This window comes from Brassica rapa, chromosome A07 (genome assembly GCF_000309985.2).
Source record: "Brassica rapa cultivar Chiifu-401-42 chromosome A07, CAAS_Brap_v3.01, whole genome shotgun sequence".
NCBI lineage: Eukaryota > Viridiplantae > Streptophyta > Magnoliopsida > Brassicales > Brassicaceae > Brassica > Brassica rapa.
In genome coordinates, this window is record NC_024801.2 from 26,838,638 (window position 1) to 26,863,133 (window position 24,496).

Below are 24,496 nucleotides of genomic sequence, written 5' to 3' on the forward strand. Positions count from 1 at the left end.
TGTTTTTTTTTTTCGGACATCATAACGCCTGTTCTGTCTTAAGCCCAATAAGTTTGACTCATCCAAAAAAAGGAAATAGGTATAAAAAAAAAACAAAAAAAAAACAAAAAATATTAATCTCTACGTGACCTTACCCGCCGTCGACAAACACCGTTGATTCGATTAATTCCTCTCTCTCCTCTTCCTGCTTAGGTCTCTCTCTCGACTCCTTGTGGCCGCCGGAGATTTTTTATTACATCTTCGAAGAATGGGAGTACCAGCGTTTTACCGGTGGCTAGCGGAGAAGTATCCGCTGATAGTGTCTGACGTCGTCGAGGAAGAAGCTGTCGAAATCGAGGGAATCAAGATCCCGGTGGATACTAGTAAACCTAACCCTAACAATCTCGAATACGATAATCTCTACCTTGACATGAACGGCATCATCCATCCTTGCTTCCACCCTGAAGACAGGGTAAGTTTTCCTTCACTTTTGCAATTTATTAAATCAAATTCACATTAAAGTTTCATACTTTAGCATCGATTTGATATGGGTTTAGTGTCTTCGTGTAGAATGATATTTGGTTGATAATTAGAGTTTGTAACCAGACAATAAAGTTTCAAACTTTGATTCTGTTTTACTGATTCAGTATTATGGTTTCCTCTCTGTGTGAGTAGCTCTTTGTGCTTATAATGAGTTATGTTTTGGATGCAGCCCTCGCCGACAACCTTTGAGGAGGTGTTTCAGTGTATGTTTGACTATATCGATAGGCTTTTTGTGATGGTACGGCCGAGGAAGCTGCTCTATATGGCTATTGGTAAGTGGAGAGACTTTTTTTGTTTGTTTGCCAACATGAGCTTAGTAGCTTGAAGGTTAATTAATTAATCATGTATGTTTGAATTGGGTGGTATTAGATGGTGTTGCTCCAAGAGCTAAAATGAATCAACAACGATCTAGACGGTTTAGATCTGCTAAAGATGCTTCCGATGCTGTATGTCTCTTTCTATGCTCCCCCTATATAATGCCTTGGGGTTTCTACTTTGTAGTTTCCTCATCCAGACCACTTTGTTCCTTCTTAATTTCATCTAGACATGTCTGTTGATGGTCTTGTTTTGTTTCTCCCATCTCTCTGTACCATTGGTTTTCAAATGGTAAGTCTTTTGATGTTTGGTAATCTTACAGGCTGCTGAAGAAGAAAAGCTGAGAGAGGAATTTGAGAGGGAGGGTAGAAGACTCCCTCCTAAAATTGACTCTCAAGTGTTTGATTCCAACGTTATCACACCTGGGACAGAGTTCATGGGTGTTCTGTCTATCGCCCTGCAGTATTATGTGCACATGAGACTTAACTATGATGCTGGTTGGAAAAATATCAAGGTACTTGTGATGGTTATTAGATTTTGAAATTGGATTGAGTTTGTGACTAATGTTTGCTCTTACCTGAAAAGGTTATCCTCTCAGACGCAAATGTTCCAGGTGAAGGGGAGCATAAGATCATGTCATACATTCGTCTTCAAAGGAACCTCCCTGGTTTTGACCCAAACACTCGCCATTGCTTGTATGGATTGGTATGAGTCTTAACCTTATGATTCATATTTACATGGAAAACTATTATTTGCTAGTTCATTTTCTCACTTTGACTTGATTTATATTTACAGGACGCTGACCTGATTATGTTGGGCTTGGCTACCCATGAAGTTCATTTCTCAATTCTTAGAGAGGTTTGTGATACAACACCCTTCTCTTAACTAACCTAAAATGATGTTCTGTGATACTTTCTTCTTAACTAACTTAAAATGTTATCCCCATGAGTTAGGTGGTCTTCACTCCTGGCCAGCAGGACAAATGCTTCTTGTGTGGTCAAATGGGCCATATGGCTTCAGACTGTGAAGGAAAAGCAAAGAAGAGGGCAGGAGAGTTCGATGAGAAGGGCGATGGTTTTGTTAAAAAGCCATATCAGGTTCGTAGGATACTACTGTCTTTAAAGTGTGATAATAATATTGTCAATTCTCATGTCTTTGTTTCTTTTTATTCCAGTTTCTTCATATATGGATTCTTAGAGAGTACCTGGAGTTTGAAATGAGGATTCCAAACCCACCGTTCGAGATTGATCTGGAGCGCATTGTTGATGATTTCATCTTCATATGTTTCTTCGTTGGCAACGATTTCTTACCTCATATGCCAACATTGGAGATTCGAGAGGTTTGTGTTTAGACACTTATGACATATCTTTGTTAGCATTAGAAGTATTATTTAATGAAACATTGTTTCCTCATATCTCCAGGGTGCTATCAACTTGCTAATGGCTGTTTACAAGAAAGAGTTCAGGTCTCTGGACGGTTATCTAACTGATGGGTGCAAGGTGCTTACTCTCAGATACATGTTCAATTCACCTTTAAGTGACATAGTTTTGACTTTATCTTTTTTACTTTTATCCTCTCCAGCCAAACTTAAGGAGGGTGGAACAGTTTATTCAAGCTGTAGGTTCATTCGAAGATAAGATATTTCAGAAGAGAGCCAGGTTACATCAGGTACAATCATTTGAATCTCTTGTTTAAGTATCTGATATAATTTGTTCTGTGTGTATTAATTGTTCTGGTTTATTATCAGAGGCAAGCGGAGAGAATAAAGGGAGATAAAGCTAGGAAGAAGAGAATGGACGACGAAGCTCCGACGGTTCAACCGGAGTCTCTTGTTCCGATTGAGAGATTCAGTGGCTCCCGACTTGCTTCGGCTCCTGCACCTTCACCGTTTCAGTCTAATGGTGGAGGAAGGTCTGCTCCTCCTCCTCAAAAAGTTAGACGTTTATCTTCAGGATCCAGTATTGGTGCTGCTATTGTCGATGTGGAGAACAGTCTTGAACCTGACGTATGCATTCCTCTCTCTCTGTGAAGTTTTATAGGACATTATTAAGTGAAAGGTTAATTAATTTTGTAATATTAAATCAGGAAAATGAGAACAAAGAAGAGTTGAAGACAAAGCTCAAGGAGGTAATCCGTGAGAAATCTGATGCTTTCAACTCAGATAATCATGAAGAGGATAAGGTTCGTTCTAGTGAAATTAGATTAGATTCTTTAATTTACCCTTTGGTTGTCCCTTTAGTTCTGAATGTGGTTTATATATTTACAACAGGTGAAGCTAGGGGAGCCTGGATGGAGAGAGAGATATTATGAAGAGAAGTTCTCAGTTACAACCATTGAAGAGATGGAGAGACTACGAAAGGATGTTGTGAGTTCTTTAGAACGATATAATGTTGTGATTCCATTTCTAGGGAGGTGGTTCTAATATGTCTAAACATTCTTTTGTTTGCAGGTTTTGAAGTACACAGAAGGCCTTTGTTGGGTCATGCATTACTACATGGAAGGTGTTTGCTCTTGGCAATGGTGAGTTCCTTCACTTCAATATTTCTTTTGTTTACTGATTCGTTTGGATTGGTTTCTTGATGCTATCTGTAATTTGATGTGACAGGTTTTATCCTTACCATTACGCACCATTTGCTTCTGATCTGAAGGATCTAGGAGAGCTGGATATTAAGTTTGAGTTAGGAACTCCGTTTAAGCCTTTCAATCAACTTCTTGGGGTGTTCCCAGCTGCAAGGTTTGGCTACAATCCTTTTTCTTTCTCTTTCTTCCACATTCTTGTTTCCTTTGTGACGGTATATATGTAACGGTTACTTCATTTGGTCAGTGCACATGCTCTCCCAGAGCGCTATAGGACCTTGATGACCGATCCCAACTCACCCATCATTGATTTTTACCCAACTGGTATGTGTTTCCTTTCCTCAAAAAGATTATATCCTCTCACTCAGTGTTAATTGTTGGAACAAATTGTAAATTTATGTCTCTTTATTCTATTTTCCAGATTTTGAAGTTGATATGAATGGAAAGCGCTATTCCTGGCAGGTAAGCTCTTTTTCTTTCCTGATCTCTGACTCACTCTTGTATTAGAAACACAATCACTACTTTTGAAATTGACTTATTTTAACTTTTACTTCAAAAGGGTATTGCTAAGCTACCTTTCATTGATGAAAAACGCCTTCTTGAAGCTGTTTCCGAAGTTGAATTCACGTTGACGGTATAGTGCCACTGCTTGTCTTTTATGCTTTCTTCAGACCAAGATGTGTGCTTATAAAGAGATGAAGTTTTAAGATTTTTTTTTTGTTTTCTCAAATCTTGTAGGATGAAGAGAAGCGTAGAAACAGCATGATGTGTGACATGCTATTCATTGCAACGTCTCATCGCCTTGCTGAACTCATCTTTTCCCTTGACAACCATTGTCGTCAACTGAGTGAAAAGGAGAGACTATACTATAAGGCTAAGATCAGACCTGAGCTCAGGTTTGTAAATCAAAATGAAAACACAAACTCTCTTTATCTTTTTATTTTTAATGGCTTCATAGTAAGCTGGTTAGTAGTTTCCTGATGTGCTTAGAACTATTTGCAGTGATGGTATGAACGGCTACTTGACTCCCTGTTCAGGGGAGACTCACCCTCCTGTGTTTAGGTCCCCAGTGGAGGGTAAGGAGGACATCTTGGACAACCAAGTCATGTAAGTTCACAAACCTTAGCTTTTAAAAAATGTTCAAAAACATTCGAAACTGATTTATAGTCTTCTTTTTTCTCAGTTGCTGCATTTACAGACTTCCGGATGCACATGAACACATAACCAGACCTCCTCCAGGTGTCATCTTCCCCAAGAAGGTACATCTCTTGTCTATTAATGTCATCACCTTTGTGTGACGTTACATCACTAGGTAGGGCCGGTCCTGGGCCAAGCCGGATAAAACATTCGCCTCATGCTTCCCAACATATTTGAAATCTTTATTAAATCATCTATGACCTCCAAAATCTTATGGCCTAAGTTGGTTTGTTTTTCTCTCTTTGTCTTTCAGATTGTGAACATAGGTGACTTGAAACCCCCACCTGCTCTGTGGCATGAGGACAATGGAAGGAGACCGATGCATAATCACAATAATAATTATTATAACAACAATAATAATAATAGTAATCATCAAGGGAGGCATGTGGGAGACGCAGCACATCGTCTTGTCACCAACAGCTTAGATAGGAGAACAGACCGGGACAGGTATCAGAGAGGAGATGTACATTCTCAGCATCATAATCATCCTGGTTACGGCTACAATCAGCCACCGCCGCCGTATGTTCCACCGGTTCCTTACCAGCATGGCGGTGGCTATATGGCTCCTCCACCTGGCGTGCAAGGCTATGCTCAGCAACAAGGTCCTTATCAGAGTAGAGGTGGGTACCAGCCTCGTGGAACCAGTGGGAGGTTCCCGTCGGATCCTTACCCGGTTCAGCCAAGAGGAGGAGGCCACCGTGACAACAGAGGAGGAGGTTATTCTGGTGGGTACAACCAACACCATCATCAACAATATGAGCAGCATGGGCACGGTGAAGGTGGGTCTGAGCATTATAACCCACGAGAGTATGGTGGTCAGCAGCATCACCGTCAGCATCAGCAAGGTGGTGATCGCAGAGGAAGTCATCATCGTGGTCGTTATTAAGCAGAGTGACGTTCTCGTATGAATCATCATCAGGTGTAGTGTTGAGCTTAGTTTCATATGGTTTGTTGTATCATTTAGAATTTGAGAGCCTGCTCTTGGTTTCTTTGGTTTAAAAGGGAGATAAGAGCAGGCTGAGGAAAACTTTACATTAGTTTGCTTGCAAATTTTTATTTTTATTTGGGGAAAATCGCATAAAAAACCTTGAAAGTGTCACTTATTAGCACTTTAAACCTTGAAGTTTTTTCGCTAGCACTTTTAACCTTCAAAGTGACATTTTTATCATAAAAAAACCTCCAAACAAGAAAAATGACCGGTTCAACAGGTTAAAAACAGTTTTTTTTTTCAAAAAATAATTATTTAATTAATAAATTAAACAAAAAAATTAATAAAAATTGAAAAATTTAACAAAAAACACACAAATTAAAAAATGAGAAAAATAAATAAATATTTAAAATTAAATAAAAAATAACAAAAAATAAATAATATCAAATTAAAATGGAGAAAAATAAAAAAAATCATAAATTTAAAAAAAAAGTGAAATTTTTTGAAACTGTTTTTTTAATTTTTATTTTTAATTTTTTACTATTTCTTTTTATTTTATAAAATTTTAAACCCTAATTCCAAAACCTCACCCTTTAACTCTAAACCCTAAAGTTTGGATTAATTAACCCAAGGACTATAAGTGTATATTTACCTCTTTAATGAAACTTATTTTTGTGACTTTGAGCCTTGAATACTAGTTTGAGAACAAAAACTTGGTTTGGTGTTATCTTAGTCTTTTTTTTTTATCAACACATATCTCCAATGATAATTTCCGACATTATATTTAAAAGTTAAAACTGAAAAAAAAAACTTTTTGAATTTTCAATTTTTTGAAATTTATTATTATTTTTCTGTATTTTAATTTGATCTTATTTATTTTTTAATTTTTAGTTATTTTTTATTTAATTTTCTAAATCTTTATTTATTTTTCTCACTTTTTTTAATTTATGAGTTTTTTGTTAAATTTTTCGATTTTATTATTTTTTTTGTTTATTTATTAATTAAATAATTATTTTTTGAAAAAAAACTGTTTTTAACCTGTTCAGCAGGTCATTTTTCTGCTTTGAAGGTTTTTTATGATAAAAATGTCACTTTGAAGGTTAAAAGTGTTAGTGAAAAAACTTCAAGGTTTAAAGTGCTAGTAAGTGACACTTTCAAGGTTTTTTATGCGATTTTCCCTTTTTATTTGTATTGTATCTTTGTTTTTAAAAACATTTGTTTATCTTTGAATAAACTAAACAGTGTGGTTATTTGGATTTTAATGATTTTGAAGTTAATTTTCTATGTTTTATGGTCCTAGAAAATTGTTGGAAGTTTGAAGCATGAATAACAAATGTGGAAGGGAACAATTGGATCTTAGTTTTAATGTTCTTCAACTAAAGCTTCTACTGATGTATATGTTGCTTCAACTTTTTAAAAGTTCTCATCAGGCGATTTTCCTCCGTTTATGATCCCTGAAGAAATAAAAAAAGGTTTCTTATTAAACATGCTGGTCAAAACTGCACGAGAGTTATCCAAGAGCATTAGACAACAGATGACCAACACTAAAACATTAAAGCAGACGAGAAGCTTAAGAGAGATCCATTCACCTTTGGACTTGAAGGCGTAACATAGTTCCAACTTTTAGTACATGCCGTTTATCTGATCTGCTCACAAAGCAACCTTCACCATTTCAAGTCTCGAACTAACCGAAACAGAACTTAAAGTCTCGAGCAGACAGAAGAGAACCTCACCTTCGATGATTAGGGCTTTTGCTTCTTTTAATTTCAAAGCCACCACAAGACAAAGACAAAAAGTGTTTTAAGTTCAAACACAAATTAAACCGGTTCTTTGTCGGGTTTAAACCGGTCAAAACAGTTTGGTTATTTTAAACTAACCGGACTGTTCCATACCGTTTCCAATAGCCAAAATCAATTAGTTATTATTGTATTTGTACCTTGTTTACAACAAACTTACAATACAACAACACTACTCATCAATATATCAAAGCAATACACAACGTGAATATACACACAAACACATCAGGAGGACAAAAAAAAGGAAGCAATGTGTGATTTTAACAAAGGATATGATGGCTCACTTCAATGACTGTAGAGCAGAAGAGGTAGTGACAAGGCTAGACAAGAGACCAACGAGTAAGGCGTTGTTATAAGTAGTTGGCTCGTTCTGCCTCACATTCTCTCTCGAGTCGCTGAACGTCTCGTTCAAGTAAGGTCCACCCACGAGTGCACCATACGCTATGTTTGGGTTTGGTTTGGTCGAATTAAAGTACTTGAACTCATCTAAGCACCCTGTGGTTGCATCTGCAGGTATCGAAGCGCCTCTGTGATGGATATACTCTGGGTACTTGTCTCCATAACCAACCACGAAGCTCATTCCCATCGGATTCTTCCCCAATATGTAATCAGCCTTAAACAAAAAACAATATATAGTAAGACTTTTATTATTTCCTCTTCCCTCTATAATAAAATTTTCTTTACAAAATAAGTGTTATTTTAAAGATTTCAAAACAATTTATGTTATTAACTTTATCTTTTTTTTTATCTCTAAATAAATTAAAAAAAAATAAAACAATAAAATTCTAATAGTTAAATAAAGACAAAACTGAACATTTAACCATTTTCTTAATTAGGCTAAAAAAAAATCGAACATCTAATTTGAAACGGAGAGAGTATTAAATTGTTGTTACCTGTGATTTGGCGAAGTCTCTGAGCTCTGTTGCTTTAAAAATCTTCCCGTTGCAAGATATCTTATGGATACGTGAAGTGAGCATGTAATCACTGAAGAGTGAGGCCAAGAACGCTGCAGAAACGGATTGTTGCAGCGGGTTCCAATCACTGACCAATACAAGACCACTGTTTGATCTACTACCAGTAGCTGTTGGAGATTTAGGTAGAAGACCGCACATTACAGCTTTAGCTGTACCCCTGTAACTTGCAAGTGCCTTGCTTCCTGATAAATCTTTCTTAAAGAAGAGTAGCCTTGACAATAGTACCTGTGTTCCTGCAAGCTTGTCGTCCCAACTGAACCAAGTCGGGTTACCAAAACTAGCAAACTCGTTTCCATGCTTAGTGACATAGTCCAGATAAGTTTTCTCCTCCGTCGCGTGGTACAACCAGCTAGCCGCCCATAGAAGCTCGTCACCATACCCTGTCGAATTATAAAACTTCTGAACCTCAGGTATGTTCACACTGTACAAGCCTCTTTTGGAATCAGCGAAGTCAAACAACTGCCTCGCGTGTTTAAGAAGCGTGGCCGAGTACCGAGGATCACTATCTTTGAACACCAAAGACGCTGAAGCCATGGCTGCAGCAGTCTCCGCAGCCACCTCGGTCCCTGGAGTGTCTGCATCGATCTTGATGACCGGTCTCTTCCCTTTCATGGTCTCTGGTCTCTCCCAGCAGGGATGATCCACCTCCGGATCTCCCACCTGGATGTAGAGCACGTTATCAGAAGGATGGGCTTTGACGAAGTAGTCAGTGGTCCATTTAAGTGAGTCTTTAGCGGGATCAAGTAGGTTGACAGCGTCCATTTGATCAGCGTACTCGAGGATGGACCACGACAAGACGGTGGCGGTGAAGGCCATAGGGAAACCGAACTTGATGTGGTCGCCAGCGTCGTATAAGCCTTTGGAGAGGTCGAGGTTGGCTTCGCTTCCGTCTTTGAGACCTGAGTCTCCTCTCCAAGGTATCGTATTGTTCACCAACTTGCCAGCTACATCGTCCAAAACAATCAAATTCAGCTTTTAAAAAAAAAACAACTAGAGACTGAAGTAGTGGCTAAAATTCTTGAATTACTACTGTTCGAACTTGGTAGTTATTCAAAAATAATACTCTCTCCGTTTTGAAATATAAAATGTTTAGAAGAATTTTTATGTTTCAATATGTAAGATATTTTTATATTTCTAAATAGCTTTAACTTTATCAAAAACGGTGTAATCAATCAAATTTAATTATTCGATTTAGTAATTAGTTAAATAGTTTTTAATTTATAATTTTAATAAAAAAACTAAATAAATTTCTTAATAAAGTGTTTTATCTAAAACATCTTATATTTAGAAACTGAGGGAATAATTCAGACCAATATTCAAGAAATAGCTAGACAATATTATTAGACCTAGACATTAAGCTGATTACCTAAACATGGATTATACTTTAACAAATTATTTATTTATCTAATATATATTAGATATTTTAATTTTTTTTTAAAAAAAATTTGTCAACCTAATTTTTTAAGTTTATAAAATTGTTTTAAGAACTATAAAAATTATATATACAAAATCAAATAAATATATAGACTTACACTAATATTGTTACTTCATTTACACCAATTTAGATTGAATTAAACCAAGCTAAACCGATTTGACGTCGGAGCAGTGTAAAACCGAGTTTTAGAACATTGATTCAGATTAAGAAACTTAGCGATTGCAGGAGAATTGATGAATTGAGAAAACGTGGAAGCACGTCAAGGAGAGCTTTTAGTACATTTCTGGATGTCGAAGAACTGTAAGGCGAGTTTGAGAGCGTCGGCGTATTTCTTATCGATGGCGCCTGGAGGTCCGGGGACGGGACCAGCTTCGTTGTCGTCGTTGTCATCGGGTTTCTTCATTTTGGATTTGACCATGTAGACGACGGCGAGGATGACGGCGGCTAATACGATGAGAGCTATGAACCAACCGAAACAACCTCTCGACTTCGATTTCTCCCCCATTTTTCTTCCCGTCGGTGGAGTCAAATGCTTACCACCAGAGAAAGATCGGTTAGATCCGGTTCAATGCAGCTGGGTAACGGCGATTGGAGTGGAGGAATTAGCTAGCTCGCAAGATCTGGGGATCAGAGAGAGATGATTCGTATATGTGAATTGTGATGAAGATCGAGAGAGAGAGAGAGATGTCACTGTCACTACTTCAAACCCAGTGGTTGTTGTTTAGTCGGTGGAGTATCAAGCGGGGGCTTGTTTCAGATCTGTTTTCCCTCCTTTTATATTTCTCTTTTTTTTTCTGTTACATTGCAATTATTGGGCTTATATGATGGGCCTTGTAAATGTGACTGAATTTATTACGATTTAGTCACATTAATTCATTAGTATCACATGATATATTTTTAAAAAAAAAATCTTGTTCTTGTTCAGTATTAGAGTGAGTTGTGATAACAGAGAAAAACTGCTATTTTTTAATGGGATTAGGAAAATCTTGTTCAGTTTAATCAAAATTTAGTCAGCAGGATGACTTTGGAATTATTGGGCATATGATCAAAAAAGTAGGGCTCCGTTGCAATCTGCATTTCCTGAGCCTGTTTGAATATTTAATTCTCTCTCTTTTTATATGTTCCAAAAAAAAGTGGTGGTATGTCATTTTCTTAATCACTGTCTGGTGTAAATACTCTTGTCTTGTATTTGAATCCCTGATGATGATGATGATGGATATTGAAGCTGATCAACAACAACAATCAAAGCAAAAGCGTCCATCCAGAAAGAGATGGACACCGTCTCTTGACAAGCTTTTTGCTGCCTGCTCTGATGGCTGGTTTGAAAACGGAAGATGCCAGGCTAGTATCACAAACAGAATCAATGCACTTGACGAGACTGGAAATGTGGATGAAGGTGCGTCTACTTTTATATCTCTCTCTTAAAGCTAACAGGTTACGCTTGACATGGTTGAAAGTTCAAGTGCAGGAAACTTTCCTTCAACTGTTACAAGGTCATGATTTCTTACACATTTGGTGAACAAAAAAATACAGTATTGTACAAAGGTCGACACACAATGAATAACTATGAGAGGGGGAGGGAGGAGAAGAGACTCTTTTCATATCGTAATCAGGTGCAAAGATATCTAGTCATCATCCTTGAACTCCCTGACCATAACAAGAAACATGTGTGTTAGTATCAATCAATACAATGCGCAAAAAAAAAAAAAAACAGAGTTGGCTTCTAATCGTGTACCTTCGATCAAGGTATCGAGGTTGAACACCAGAGCCTTGACAAGTAGTGCAAGTCAAGGAACCAGCACCATCACAGTTGATACAGCTCGACACTTCCTTCTCTCCTCCACCAAGCTCTACCGTCACGTTCCCACTTCCCACACACAACCTGCACTTCTCTGCTCCATCATCAAGAACACATAATGCTCAGCTTATAAACATCACAAAACAGGTTGAGAGAAGAGAGATTGGAATCGATTTCACATACGAGCTCCAGTGCCATTGCAAGGAAAACAAGGCTGAGTGTTCTCTCTCTTAGCCTACGTAGAAAGATCAAACACTAAACAATGTTAAACTTCATTTCACACCAATGAGAATCGAATAAGCTAAACCCTAGGCATGGATAAGAGAACGTGAGACTCACGGCGTTGTCGATCTGCGTCTCGTAGAAGACAGGTATTCCGATTCCCAACGCGACGCTCGCCACGCCTACAGAGATTGCGATTACCTATAACGAAAACCAAATTCGATAATCAGAGTGTGAGATCAAATCTGATATAGCGCAGGCGAATAAGGATCTAACCGTGTTCGTGTCGACTTCTGATTTGATTCGCGGATAAGAAGACGTTGACGGCGAACGGAGATTCCTCGCGGAGAGTGAACGGGAAGAAGACGGAGTGGCATTGATTGGACGGTGGATGAACGGAGATTGAAGACGAGGCGGAGACGGAGCTGTTGAAACTGGCATTTTTCTCGATGGCGCGAAGATGAGAGGAGGAAGACGAAGAAGAAGAAGAACCAGTGGTTTTGAGTTGATCTCAGCCACTAGATTACTCACTGCGGCTAAGATTTGTCCACGTGGCCTTACTCAACTCTTTTTTTTTAATTATCGCCTTATCCGGTACACACCCACCCGCTCGAAAATTGTAGAAGATCGTAACCGTCAACAAATGCTAAACCAACGGTTCGAATATGAACCGGGAACTGTTTCAAGTATCAACTCACAAGTAGAGAACAAAATATATTTTTTGGAAAAAAGGATTCGCAAGTCACGATCGATACGAAACGCAACCGTTTGCTTTTGCTTCTTTCTTTCTTTTAAGGACTTTATTAGTTTTTGTTGTCCTTATCATAACTCCCCCTTCTCCTCCTTCTCGCTTTCAACACCGAGAAACGTAAACGTCGCCATTCACATCGTTTGTTCGAGAGATCTCCAAAATCATTCTTGACGTTTTTCTCATATAGGGTAAGTTATTGATCAACCGTTTAAACTGCTTCTCCACATGATTTCACGACTTGTGTTCGGTTGTGAATGTTATATGTTGTACTTGTATAAGTGGCTTCTTCGTCTATGAACTTAGACATCATATGATATGTTTTAGTCATCAAATTATGCACTAGTTCAGAACGTAACGTTGATCAGCAGTTTCGTTTTTTTTTCTAATGTTTTTATCGTTACCAGGGTGGCTACAATGATTGGATCGTTTCTTACAAGAGGGCTTCTGTATGTTATAATTCCTAAAAACCTTAATATTTTCTTTTTGTGTTTTTATAAATTACTAATGACTGTTTTAATGGTTGACAGGATGGTGTTTGGATATGCATATCCTGCTTATGAGTGTTTCAAAACGGTTGAACAGAACAAGCCTGAGATTCTACAACTCCAGTTCTGGTGCCAATATTGGTATATAGATAGAATCATCATAGTGTATTTCTTTTTTTTCTATCCTAGTACCTTGAGGTTTACGTTATTATTGTATCTTGCAGGATTCTTGTAGCTGCTTTGACAATTTTTGAAAGAGTTGGTGATACTCTTGTTTCCTGGTAAGCGCTCTTATTGACTCTTGATAAGATTTGCCTTATGTTGTTGTATTCTTATTTCATTTTTTCTTGATGAAGGTTACCGATGTATAGCGAAGCTAAGTTGGCTTTCTTTATTTACCTCTGGTTCCCAAAAACCAAAGTAAGTAAAAAGCCTTTTTGAGATAAGTATATATAAAAAAATTATCATTCTGATTCTACGTACTGGCCTGATGGACTCTTTAATTTCAGGGAACTACATACGTTTACGACTCTTTCTTCAAGCCATATGTCTCAAAGCATGAAAATGAAATTGACCGCAGCTTGACTGAAGTAAAGACCAGAGCTGGAGATATGGCAATGATATATCTCCACAAAGCAATCAATCATGGACATACAAGATTCTTTGAGATATTGCAGTATATTGCTGAACAATCATCACACAAACGTCAGTCTAAGGTACTAATTATGCTAATTTAGTTCCTTCACCTCTACGTCTCTTTTTTTTTACCTTTTTACTGTCCTGAGTTACTGTAGTCAACTTTTCTGTTTGTTGACAGGAAGGGAAAGAGATAATACCACCTGAACTTGGTGATCCAACTCTGAAGATGACTCAAAACAAAGACACCGTACCTGAGACAGAGTCATCCACGAAGAAAGACTAAAAGGCTGACTTAGGTGGGAAAGTATTGGGGAAACACACATGGTTTTCAATACAACTTTGTGTCTTGCTTTGTTTTATTAATATTTAATAGGACTAAATAATGTCAAAACATAAATAAAGAATCATTTAAAAATCATGTGGTTCGTGCAAGTTTCAAGTTTCATATTTCAGATGTAATGGCTTAGGAAAGAATGGAACGCTTTATTGAAGTTTGTTTAGCATTATGGCCTAAACACAAATCCTTCTCCACACACCCAATATAGGCCCAATCACTTGCCCGTTCATGTTTCCATGGTCGATCTTTATTTTAAAACACTGTACAAAGTAATGTAAAGAATGAAAGTGCTTAAAGTAAAAAACGATACACACCATAGGACCACAGGGTTACAAGTTGTGACGTATCATCATTACATGGTTAAACAACATCAATATTTACATAATTTTCTAGAGATATTTCATACTGTAATATGTACGTACAGTAACCAAATTAATTTGATGTAACATGTAAAGAAAGTCCCAAAACAGTGAGTTGTCGAGAGAGCAATAATTTAAGAAGGAAACGAATGATAGGTGAATCCACTATTAAGGGTTAGGGACCATTTTGAATAGAAGTTATTGTATATCTTATCTTCTCAATCAATCGCATTAACTGATGATATGAAGTTTGTTGTATGATTCGATTCAGTGTGAAACTAAGTGTCAGCAAGAACATCTTATATTTCACCACCCTTTTTTGATTCTCTCTGAGCAACACAACAAATAATGAGAGAATTTTTAGGTAGTCAGTTCCAAGACGGGTTTCGTTTTCTCACATCTAATTTCCAACAAGTTACTTGATTATAGATTGAGTGTGCAAAAGAAATATAATGCAGTTGTTACAAGTTTGTTAGTATCAAAATAGATTGTAACTGTAGACTTTCATTAAAGTGTTTACAGTATCATGCTTAGGCTTTTCAAAACTTAAGGCGAGTTAAAAAAAGTTAACAGCGTCGAAAGACGTTATGTTTTTGAACTTTATTTGAAAATTCGTAAACAAAATGTTCGACCACATTATTGTTTAGTTTGTTTTTTTAATAAGTTAATATGTAACATATATGATGAATTTAAATGCTATTATGTCAAGTTGATTGAAACCTAAAGTATTTATATATTATAACATGATGATATAGTTTGTAAATTTTTGAAATGAGGGATCTTGATCAATATTTTTGGGTGGGAGATGTAATTCAATTACAAACGTTACGCAAGGGATCCCTTGCGGGGCTTGATTTGGTTCATAAACTTTATGATTATACGAAATGGGGACACATTTGTCTCCAGCTTTTTATCTTTTATTTGAACCGTGTTGCCAAATCTTTTAAGACCCCTAATCACACGTGCACTTTAGAAGTTTAAATCATCGTAAAAGAATACATTATCAAGAGAGTAAACAAACATTTTGTATCTAGAAATATCTCCTCTTGTTTGTCACATAAAATCTAATATCTAGCAAATAACAAAAAGACTGAAGAAATGCATTAAAAGATCCATAATTGATAGCTATATTCAAAAATATTGTGTACATGCGAAGTTTTCTATCTCTCTCTCTGTCGGTGTTTTAAAAATCTTATATCGTTCGTGGCTCTGTATTTAATACATGTTAAAAAGCACTTGAAGTTATACAAATTGGGAATTGGAAGTTCTCTTTACTGCAATACAAGATGGGTAATACTAATATTTATACTATCAGTTTTGAAGTTATATACGGGGAAAATTACTAACCAGAGACTAATGCTGATCATCCACGTGCTTATTAGAGATTCTTTAACATGCATGCAGGTGGAGTAAATTTTCTGTCAGTCCAATAAATTCCATTGTCACCGGAGTAACAATAATATTTAAATGTTATGCGTACGTAACAATTGGTTTTGAATTTCAAACTTGTTAACATACAAACACATTCTCAAAGACCCCGCGCTACTTTTCTTTGTCAAAATGTTAAATGATACCTATATTGCTATATAAATTATAAAATGTAATTATCTGCAAAATTAAATGAAAAGACTTTATAAATGATCTCTTATGAATTGTACAACCAGGGTTATTAGAGTGGATGCAAAAGAGAGGGACAAATGTGGAATACGACAAGTGAGAAGGCCAAATCGACTGCGTGGTAAATCCAAATACTGCGGCGAATGTGAAGGTCTTCGATTTTTACATCCGGTCAACGGTCAATTCTAACCCTTATGATTAATTTACTTTATGGTTTTGATGAATGATTAATACAAATTACTCAGATTATTGTGGTGGGTTTAGTTGTAATTAATGTCACAACCTAAAAATAAGCAAGCTGAGTTACATTGTGTTGTGAATTAATGCTATAATATTCTTTTATTTGGCGCATTAATTTTGTATCATACTATTAGTAAATGCATTGTCCCATACTTCTTACACTAACTTCAAGTGTAACTCCATCACTATTTACTGTAGTGAAATTAATTTCTGACACCCTAAGTTATCTTGTCCGAAATCAAATTCTTATTAACACGAAGGACACCATTTTCCAACTATAGATACTTATAGAGATACTGAATCAAACACAAAATAGATACAAGTAGAATAAAATTAGCAGAATTTATATATAAGAGATTAAAAAACTAAAGTCATTGAAAAATTCAATCCGAGACATATAGAACATTTGAAATTCGTAATCACAGTTCCAAATACGAAGTTTCCAAAGACCTTGTCTGTTGTTTAACGTGTAATCTTGATCTGTTTAAACAATTGTTTTGTCCATACGTTGAAAACATTATTTTAGCAGGATTATTACTATATATTTGATGTACTATAATCATTTTTCTTCCTAGCTTATATGCGCCGAACCTCCAAAATTTTAAAATAATTTATATAAACATAATTAAATCAGAAAACCAAAGTATAATACCAATTACCAAACAAATAAATAGCAAAGAGATGCTTGTGTCGCATTTCTTTCGTTGCATTTCGCCTAATGCTAGCTTTATCACGTCAACCAAGTCAGCCCTTAAGAAGGTCAAACTGTAATGGAAAATTACATATGTACAGAAGCAGTTAGCTGTTAAAGTACATACAAGCCAACCAAGCTCGTCCAAAAAGATTTAATTTCAAGTTCATCTAACTAATTTCTTATCATAAAAAAGCAATTCAGAACTCAAAAATGGATATTAAATACTGTTCTTGAGGAAAATACAGAATTAATTGCACTACAACTAACAAAGCAGCAACCAGATGCCAAAATTAATTAGAAAGATTTTTTGCTCTGACAAAATTAGATATCTGAATATAGGTTAGTACACTATATTTCAATTAAAAGCTTATAATTAAAAATGAATGAAGGGTAAGAAAGTAAAACAGTAAATAAAGAATTAAAGAAAGATAGAGCCCACCACTTTAGTTTTCCCTCCTTATTATCCCATCTTGGATCCATCTTCGATTTCAACACCAAAATAAAAAGCTTATAATTAAAGAACCAAAAAGAAACTCTCTCATTCTCAAGAGCTTCTCTCTCAAACTCCAATGGCTTTACTAACCATCTTGCCGGAAAACGCAGAACCTCCAAAACATACTCCACCGCCTAGCAAACGCAAGAAACGCGAGAATCCCACCGAGCAACCGCATAAACCGCAGAAACCACACAAACCTCAAAAGCAGAAAGCAGCAGCACCTCAGAAGCAACCGTCTTCTTGGGACCAAATCAAGAACCTGTTAACTTGCAAACAAATCGAAGGGTTAAGAGTTCACGACCCCTCCAAGAACTCTCAGCCTGCTCCGTCCACGACGGCTAACTTATCACCTTCTAAGCTCAGCTCGTCGTGCAGCTCCATATGCAGTTTCCGAGACGTGGCTCACGGCAACACTCGCGTGGTTCACAGAGCAGACAACTCACCAGACGTAGCTAAATCGGCTACTCCTGACTCGGAGACTCGGCTTCTGACTCGGAAACCTGGTCAACACGGCTCTTCATCTCGGTCTCTAACGTCTGGCTCAACTAGATCTAACGCCAGCGGAAGCTACACGTCATCCTCAACGACGTCGTTTAGAGCCATGCAGTTCCGTAAACTCTCTGGTTGTTACGAATGTCACATGATAGTTGACCCTAGCAGGTAATGAACCACACAAAATAAAATTAATAACTGTAGTTATATTTTTGTAATTTTCTTTTTATTAATTTTTGGAATTTTAGGTATCCGATTTCACCTAGGGTTTGTGCTTGTTCCCAATGTGGAGAAGTTTTTCCAAAGCTTGAAAGCTTAGAGCTTCATCAAGCGGTTCGTCACGCAGGTAATGCTTTTTATTTATTTGTTCTTTAGTTAGGACTTTATCACTTAGTTAAAGTTATGTAGTTAGGCTCTAGCTACAATATTAATTTTGTTATGTGTATAGTCACGTTACTATAAAGTTAACCCTAGTGTTAAGAAGACCCTTTTATTCATGTGGTGACATTTACAAATGCAATTTGCTTGGTAAAGCAAAGTATATTTTGTAGAACTAAAAATTTGTTTAAGATCTTAGTCCATAGTGATAGATGATGATTAAACATTTTCTTGTTTAGTAGTATTCATTGAATTATTAGCACTATGTACACATGTTTTTGGTTAATAAACACTAGGATTTACCATAAGATTTTCCATAATTGTTAAGCAATAATTAACGAATATGTCTTCTTGTTATAGCATAAACTCATTTTTTTTAAAGGAATCAAGATCTCAATGTTATTGTCGGTGATAATATCTACCAAATAAAACTATGAACACTTGGCATTAGGCTAAAGTTTGTAATTATATTAAAATTCACATAAACTGCATCTCAAAGAAAAATACAAAATAGAAGAGGAATATTAATGGAGAAACAATACATTCCATAGTTTCCATGCCTGTCATTTTTGCTCGGAAACATTTCGGTGGGATGGGACCATCTGTACTATAAAACATGAACAGCTGTAACAGTTCGTAACTAAATTTAATGTCACTTGATATTATTACGTGTCATATTTCTACTCGTTAGTACAAGAATTAAAAACCTTCACCTGACAAACCGTACTGAAACTTTGACCTTTTATTTATCTTCCCTGATTTAAACGTTGTCGTTTGATTGCAGTTTCTGAGTTAGGTCCGGAAGATTCGGGTCGAAACATAGTGGAGATCATATTCAAGTCAAGCTGGCTTAAAAAGGACAGTCCAATGTGTAAGATCGAACGGATATTAAAAGTACACAACACTCAACGCACGATCCAACGGTTCGAAGATTGCCGAGACGCAGTGATGGCGCGTGCGCTTCAAACCGCAAGAAAAGACGCTCGTTGTGCTGCTGACGGCAACGAGCTTCTCCGTTTCCACTGCACCACTCTGACTTGCTCTCTCGGATCTCGTGGCTCATCTTCTCTCTGCTCTAATCTCCCCAGCTGCGGCGTATGCAACGTGATTCGCCACGGTTTCCAAGGGAAGTCCGGCGCCGGAGGAGTCGCCGCCGCCGCAGCATCTAGCGGCGGTGTGAGAACGACGGCGAGCAGCGGAAGAGCTGATGATTTGCTGAGGTGTGGTGATGATGCCAGGAGAGTGATGCTTGTGTGTCGTGTGATCGCTGGGAGAGTTAAGCGCGTCGATTTACCGGCGGATTCTACGGTGGAGGAGAAGAAGTCTCCAGTGGAAGATAACTCGACGGTTGGAGCTTCTACGAGCGGCGGTGTGTTTGACTCTGTGGCGGTCAACGCTGGAGTTTATTCTAACCTGGAGGAGCTGGTGGTTTATAACCCAAGAGCTATATTACCTTGCTTCGTGGTTATTTACAAAGTTTTAGAATCTTGAGTTTGTAATATTTAACGTAAGAAATAATGTTTGTTTTTCTTTCTTGTAGTGTGCTACTGCTTCTAACTTTTCAATATTGCAGGGAGATTAGGTTAATCAAAACATCAGATCTTAACCTGCCCATCTTTTTATTGGTTATTTACGATGAAGTGTAAATAGGAGTCCAAGCTAATGATTATCATTAAATTCATGATTAGTTTAGGAAAAAACATTAGTAGAGTGAGTCAATAACTCATGGTTATGATCACTTGATCAGTGAAGAAGTTAATGTGTAATTTTAGTCATGGCTTTTTTGTTGTTGTTTCTTCTCGGTTTGGGATTTTAACTCGAAAATGTAGTTTTTGTTTAACCACAGTAACTTTATAATGGAGGTGTCCCACTGGGTGGGCATCAAACAGTGTGGGAAGTGGCAGAGAGTGATATAATTGCTACCACATGCGTACTCAGTAAATATTGTTTTATTCTCCCAAGTTCTTTTGCTTATATTTAGATTTTAGGGAAAGCTGATTTGTTTTAGATAACCATGCAAAGCTGTTTTTTCACTTAAAAGACAGTATTACTCAGATAAGTTCAAAATTAACCCATATTTAGTAAAGGGTTTGCACGCTAGGACTAGGAGACAGACATTGGAACTTTCCTCGTTGTCAGAAGCTGCTACATTTGTTTATTTGGTGATAAGTAAGTAATATAACTCCTTTGCTCTGAGGTTGCAAACGAAATCAGCGACATACGGCAGCCCAAACTCTCATTATGTACTGGTCTATAATGAAACTCCAGCTCAATTAGCTTTGACTCCAAGTTGGTAGCATTCAAGCTACGGCATTGACGTTTCTATTAGGTTGTTGGATAGAACACCTGAACTCTCCAGCTCCTGAGTTCCTCTTAACCACTCTGTCGCTAGTTGAGACTCGATTGTGCATCGCAAATCTAGAGATACAAGCGTCGGTTATGTTACTATCTACTTTAAAGAGATAATCCAAACATGTTTGATATGGTAAACACATTAGGTACATAACAAGATTTTGTTTTGTAGAATCTTCTTACAGCTGAATATGTGCATTTTAAAGTAATTGGTTCTATTTTTGTTTCAGTACTTTTTTCTATTAGAAGGCTTGCTTCTGTTATTTTATATAAATAGCCAAATATGGCTTGCGTGAGAGGTAGCTTGGGATTTAGACTGAGACGGGGATACAGGTATAAGCAACAAACGTCAAATTGGCCTTAGCTTCCTGTAATATGCTTTTCAGCTAAGTAAAATATAATCTAATCTATTAAACATGAGAAAACATAAAAGGGCTTTTCAGAAATGGTTAGTTGTTACACTTACCCTGTTAATTACCTTAGAAAAACTTTGGGCTGAAAGGTACACCAATTGAATTATAAACCAACTGATCTAGACCCAATAGTCTTTTACTCTTCTTCCTTAAAAAAAACATTCCCTATATGCAGCACTAAATCCACTCATCAACGTAAACATCTTATAAAATTCTTTGATATAATTAAATTTATGTGAAATTAATAAACTAGTGAGTTATTTAAGAGTTATCGAGGTGGTTTAGTTTTATCTTTAAGGAAGAGCTAAAGTACAAGACATAATCATAACCGTCATAAAACCTTAAAATTATAATAAGGATCCTAATTCATATATGTTCTCTCCATGTCTCCTCCTCTCTAATTTATTTCCTCATTATCTGCCTTTTAAATGTACTTTTGTTTTTGTTTAGATCAAACTCTTGTTTTGTTCTACAAATAATGTTTTGAAGCTAACGTTAGCTTACTGGTCCCAAAATATGTTGTGCCCTAAACTAGGTCAAAGTTTAAATGCAGGACCACAAAATTCTGTCCGAGTGTAATCACTAATTACAGCTTTAATTATGCATTAATTATAGCGCAAAATTAACCTATGATTAATCATACGTAAATTGATTCGTGTTTTTCTTTATATAGATCAAATGAATGAAAATAGAGAAAGAGAAGTGACATTATAGTTTGCAGATTTTTTTTGTTGAACAAGACCGTTAACGTTATATTTTGGTGGTAACTATGGCAGTTCAACCACATGTCATTTTATTTGACTTTTTAAAGTCACTGAAGGTTTATAGCTAGCAACTAGTAATGCTCATGAAACCTCCAGTCTTTTAAATACACATCGAGACAATTAAATTGGATTAAGAGCTTTGATAGTTAAGATGGACCCTACATATGTTCAAAGGATAAACACATCTCAAGAAATTCTTTGGTGGTTTAATCATTGAAACACTCTCTTCTTCCATGTTTTCCTCCTTGATGAATCATTACAAATTTACTTGGGACTTATTTTATAAGAAAAATGAATACCTGTCTTCATTAAACTATCAACAAAATCAACGTACGAACTATACCTTTCACCATTCATATAGACAAACCTACAAGATCCTTCTTACAACTTACAAGATCGGTTTTTATAAAGGATCATCATCATGAAGCTCTTCCACAAGTTTCGAAAGATTCTCATGAGGCTCATCGACATCACTCTTCCTTGCTCCTCCCGCCGACAAAGGAAATCAGGCGAGGGAGAGAGGTTTGAGCCGCCGAAGATATCTTGCAGTAGTTCGTACTATTCTTCTCACGTACACTACAATGAAGCTATCGCAGATTGCATAGAGTTCTTTAATAAGTCTTCCGCTATGTCTTGTGATGCGGATCATGGAGGTCGTCATGTAGAGGATCGTGACTGTTTTTACGTTTAATCACATCTCAAAAGCTCACATGTTTCTCCTTTTTTTGTTGCTATAACATTTGATTCGAGGCTTTGCTTTTATTTTGTTTTATTTGAGTTGTTGTGATTTTGAAACACTTATATTATATATGGCCATTTATAAATTATCCACATTTTTAGGACTATAGTTTTTTAAAACTTTCTAGCATTTTCATAGTTTTCAACCTATCATACTTTGAAAAGAAATGGATGTAACTATGTGAACATTTTTTAGGAGTCTAGTTTTCTTAGATTTTTCTAGCATTTCCATCTAGGTTGAAATACTCATATATAGGAGATTGTAGCTAAGTTTCTCGAGTTTTCAAAATTGTGAATTCAATCATAATTAGGGTGTGATCATACCAACACTAATGCATTATTTCAGAAAAACTCTGCAATTAAAATGCAAGAGTAATATTAGAATCAGTGATTTCCCAGAAAATCTTCGTGTTGCACCATTTCTTAAACCAACGAAGAAGAATTGCTAATTTTTTTAGTATACCTAATATAAATCTAAATAGTCACAAGTTTGATCTTGTTAGGAGAACTTGTTTTCCAAATGCGAGTTATTTTAATACGGTATAAGCTTCCTCCTAGAAACATGTAAACCTTATATTCATTTTTTTTTAAAAATCAATCATGATTAACATGTGGACATTTAAATGGTAAGGTTACACAATTCTTTACATATTTTGGAGATTAGTTTGGACTTGAAAGAAAAAAAGAATCTGTTAGAATTGCCTATAATTTACATGCGGTGAGTATTTATGTTTTTTATTTCTTTAAAACAGGATATTCAATAACCATTTACGAAGGTCATACATATGACATTATTATCATTTTATAACAAAACACACGAGAAAAGAGAAGAAATTTTTATAAAACCAAGCTGTTTCATTGCAAAACCTTTTTCTTTGAGAAAATTCCTCCCATGAACAAAGGGATCAAACTTTTCTTCTTCGCCGTCTTCTTCTCCTTCTTTCTCATCGAAGGGTGTCTCTCAAGAAACATATCCACCACCGTACCATTATTATCATCCGTCGTAGGGTTCAAAAATTTCACATATCTCTTCTCACTCATCGTTCTCAACCTTGGACTAGTACTAATGAGTCCATCATCAGGAACCAACACTTCGAACTTGGTTTTGAAAACAGTATCATCGACTTTAGTTACTGGTTCCTCAGGAACTACTCTTAGCTTCTGAAGCTCTTGTTTTGTCCTTTCAAGCTCTTCCTTGAGAGAAGACAAAGAGTCTCTCATTTGCATGCTTTCTTCTTTAGCTCTTTTGAGATTGTGTTTTGTCTCTTCAAGTTCTGTCTCAATCTTTGCTGGATCCTCAAGTTTCTCGCCCTCCATCTGTTTCTTCATCAATGGTATTGCCATAATCTCGAAATCAAATAGATATATAGATAATAGAATGGGACTTACCACTTTGAGATGATTGGAATACACTTGGCTGGCTAAGACTCTCTCGCCAAACAAAGCTACAGCTTCTTTGACGGTTTTAAACGGTGCCGTTGTGTCGATCTCTGCTCTCTTCATAGTCTCCATCATGTGTCTGCTTCTTAGCTCTGTGACGAAGTAGAGAGATACATAAGCTTTGCTTATAGCATGATGGCTTAAGAATTGAGTGACAAGACGACGCAAAGCATATTAGTTTCTTCATCTCCACTTCTTCAGAATGTTCTTCTTTTAAAACAATATTTATGGAATATAACTTATATATAAGATTGTTCATAAAAAAACAAAGAATTTGTACTAGTGTATTTGTCATATCATAGTTTCACACTGAAATTGAAATATGAGTTTACGTGCGTGAGTTGTAGATTAAAAAGAAATTGAAAAAACAATACCTAAGATAACATTAAAACACTTTTTTTTTTTTAAATAGCACACAGAGTTTTTTTTTAAATATGTAAATTTAATTAAAAATAATTCTCTGTTTTATATTTAGAGTTGGAATTAGTGATAATGGTTTGCAGTTTATTATTTAAGAAGTGGAATTAGGACAAAAAT

General features: G+C 36.3%; 7 protein-coding genes across 9 annotated transcripts; 4 read left to right on the plus strand and 3 right to left on the minus strand.

The window, feature by feature from the left end:
* Positions 1–44: 44 nt before the first annotated feature.
* On the plus strand, positions 45–5,737 carry LOC103832011 (5'-3' exoribonuclease 3). 2 transcript variants are annotated; one of them, XM_009107967.3, is made up of 22 exons: positions 45–451; positions 692–794; positions 892–968; positions 1,160–1,351; positions 1,423–1,542; positions 1,633–1,695; positions 1,791–1,934; positions 2,012–2,176; positions 2,259–2,336; positions 2,419–2,505; positions 2,585–2,842; positions 2,923–3,018; positions 3,107–3,202; positions 3,287–3,357; positions 3,443–3,571; positions 3,662–3,738; positions 3,836–3,876; positions 3,974–4,048; positions 4,153–4,310; positions 4,417–4,521; positions 4,598–4,673; positions 4,865–5,737. In XM_009107967.3, the coding sequence occupies exons 1-22, from the start codon at positions 248–250 to the stop codon at positions 5,495–5,497; spliced, it is 3,048 nt and encodes a 1,015-aa protein (XP_009106215.1). In that variant the 5' UTR covers positions 45–247; the 3' UTR covers positions 5,498–5,737. The 2 variants fall into 2 exon arrangements, with proteins under 2 accessions (XP_009106215.1, XP_033131620.1); XM_033275729.1 differs by lacking the exons at positions 45–451; positions 892–968.
* Positions 5,738–7,440: 1,703 nt separating this feature from the next.
* Positions 7,441–10,505, minus strand: LOC103832013 (endoglucanase 10). The gene is made up of 3 exons (XM_009107968.3): positions 10,024–10,505; positions 8,229–9,253; positions 7,441–7,948 (listed from the first exon to the last, which is right to left on the minus strand). The coding sequence occupies exons 1-3, from the start codon at positions 10,247–10,249 to the stop codon at positions 7,616–7,618; spliced, it is 1,584 nt and encodes a 527-aa protein (XP_009106216.1). The 5' UTR covers positions 10,250–10,505; the 3' UTR covers positions 7,441–7,615.
* Positions 10,506–11,185: 680 nt separating this feature from the next.
* Positions 11,186–12,297, minus strand: LOC103832015 (protein disulfide-isomerase LQY1, chloroplastic). Its single transcript, XM_009107969.3, has 5 exons — positions 12,041–12,297; positions 11,882–11,965; positions 11,726–11,777; positions 11,480–11,636; positions 11,186–11,391 (listed from the first exon to the last, which is right to left on the minus strand). The coding sequence occupies exons 1-5, from the start codon at positions 12,203–12,205 to the stop codon at positions 11,370–11,372; spliced, it is 480 nt and encodes a 159-aa protein (XP_009106217.1). The 5' UTR covers positions 12,206–12,297; the 3' UTR covers positions 11,186–11,369.
* A 238-nt stretch (positions 12,298–12,535) lies between these two features.
* LOC103832016 (putative HVA22-like protein g) lies at positions 12,536–14,130 on the plus strand. Its single transcript, XM_009107970.3, has 7 exons — positions 12,536–12,703; positions 12,920–12,961; positions 13,043–13,141; positions 13,225–13,281; positions 13,357–13,420; positions 13,510–13,716; positions 13,818–14,130. The coding sequence occupies exons 2-7, from the start codon at positions 12,930–12,932 to the stop codon at positions 13,920–13,922; spliced, it is 564 nt and encodes a 187-aa protein (XP_009106218.1). The 5' UTR covers positions 12,536–12,703; positions 12,920–12,929; the 3' UTR covers positions 13,923–14,130.
* Positions 14,131–17,333: 3,203 nt separating this feature from the next.
* LOC103832017 lies at positions 17,334–19,866 on the plus strand. Its single transcript, XM_009107971.3, has 3 exons — positions 17,334–18,042; positions 18,123–18,220; positions 19,037–19,866. The coding sequence occupies exons 1-3, from the start codon at positions 17,456–17,458 to the stop codon at positions 19,741–19,743; spliced, it is 1,392 nt and encodes a 463-aa protein (XP_009106219.1). The 5' UTR covers positions 17,334–17,455; the 3' UTR covers positions 19,744–19,866.
* Positions 19,867–20,102: 236 nt separating this feature from the next.
* On the plus strand, positions 20,103–23,061 carry LOC103832018. Its single transcript, XM_033275737.1, has one exon. The coding sequence runs from the start codon at positions 22,203–22,205 to the stop codon at positions 22,470–22,472; it is 270 nt and encodes an 89-aa protein (XP_033131628.1). The 5' UTR covers positions 20,103–22,202; the 3' UTR covers positions 22,473–23,061.
* A 136-nt stretch (positions 23,062–23,197) lies between these two features.
* LOC103832019 (WEB family protein At1g75720) lies at positions 23,198–24,381 on the minus strand. 2 transcript variants are annotated; one of them, XM_009107974.3, is made up of 2 exons: positions 23,909–24,381; positions 23,198–23,836 (listed from the first exon to the last, which is right to left on the minus strand). In XM_009107974.3, exons 1-2 carry the CDS (start codon positions 24,032–24,034, stop codon positions 23,375–23,377), a joined length of 588 nt encoding a protein of 195 aa, XP_009106222.1. In that variant the 5' UTR covers positions 24,035–24,381; the 3' UTR covers positions 23,198–23,374. The 2 variants fall into 2 exon arrangements, with proteins under 2 accessions (XP_009106222.1, XP_033131626.1); XM_033275735.1 differs by having other exon boundaries at positions 23,198–23,842.
* Positions 24,382–24,496: the final 115 nt, after the last annotated feature.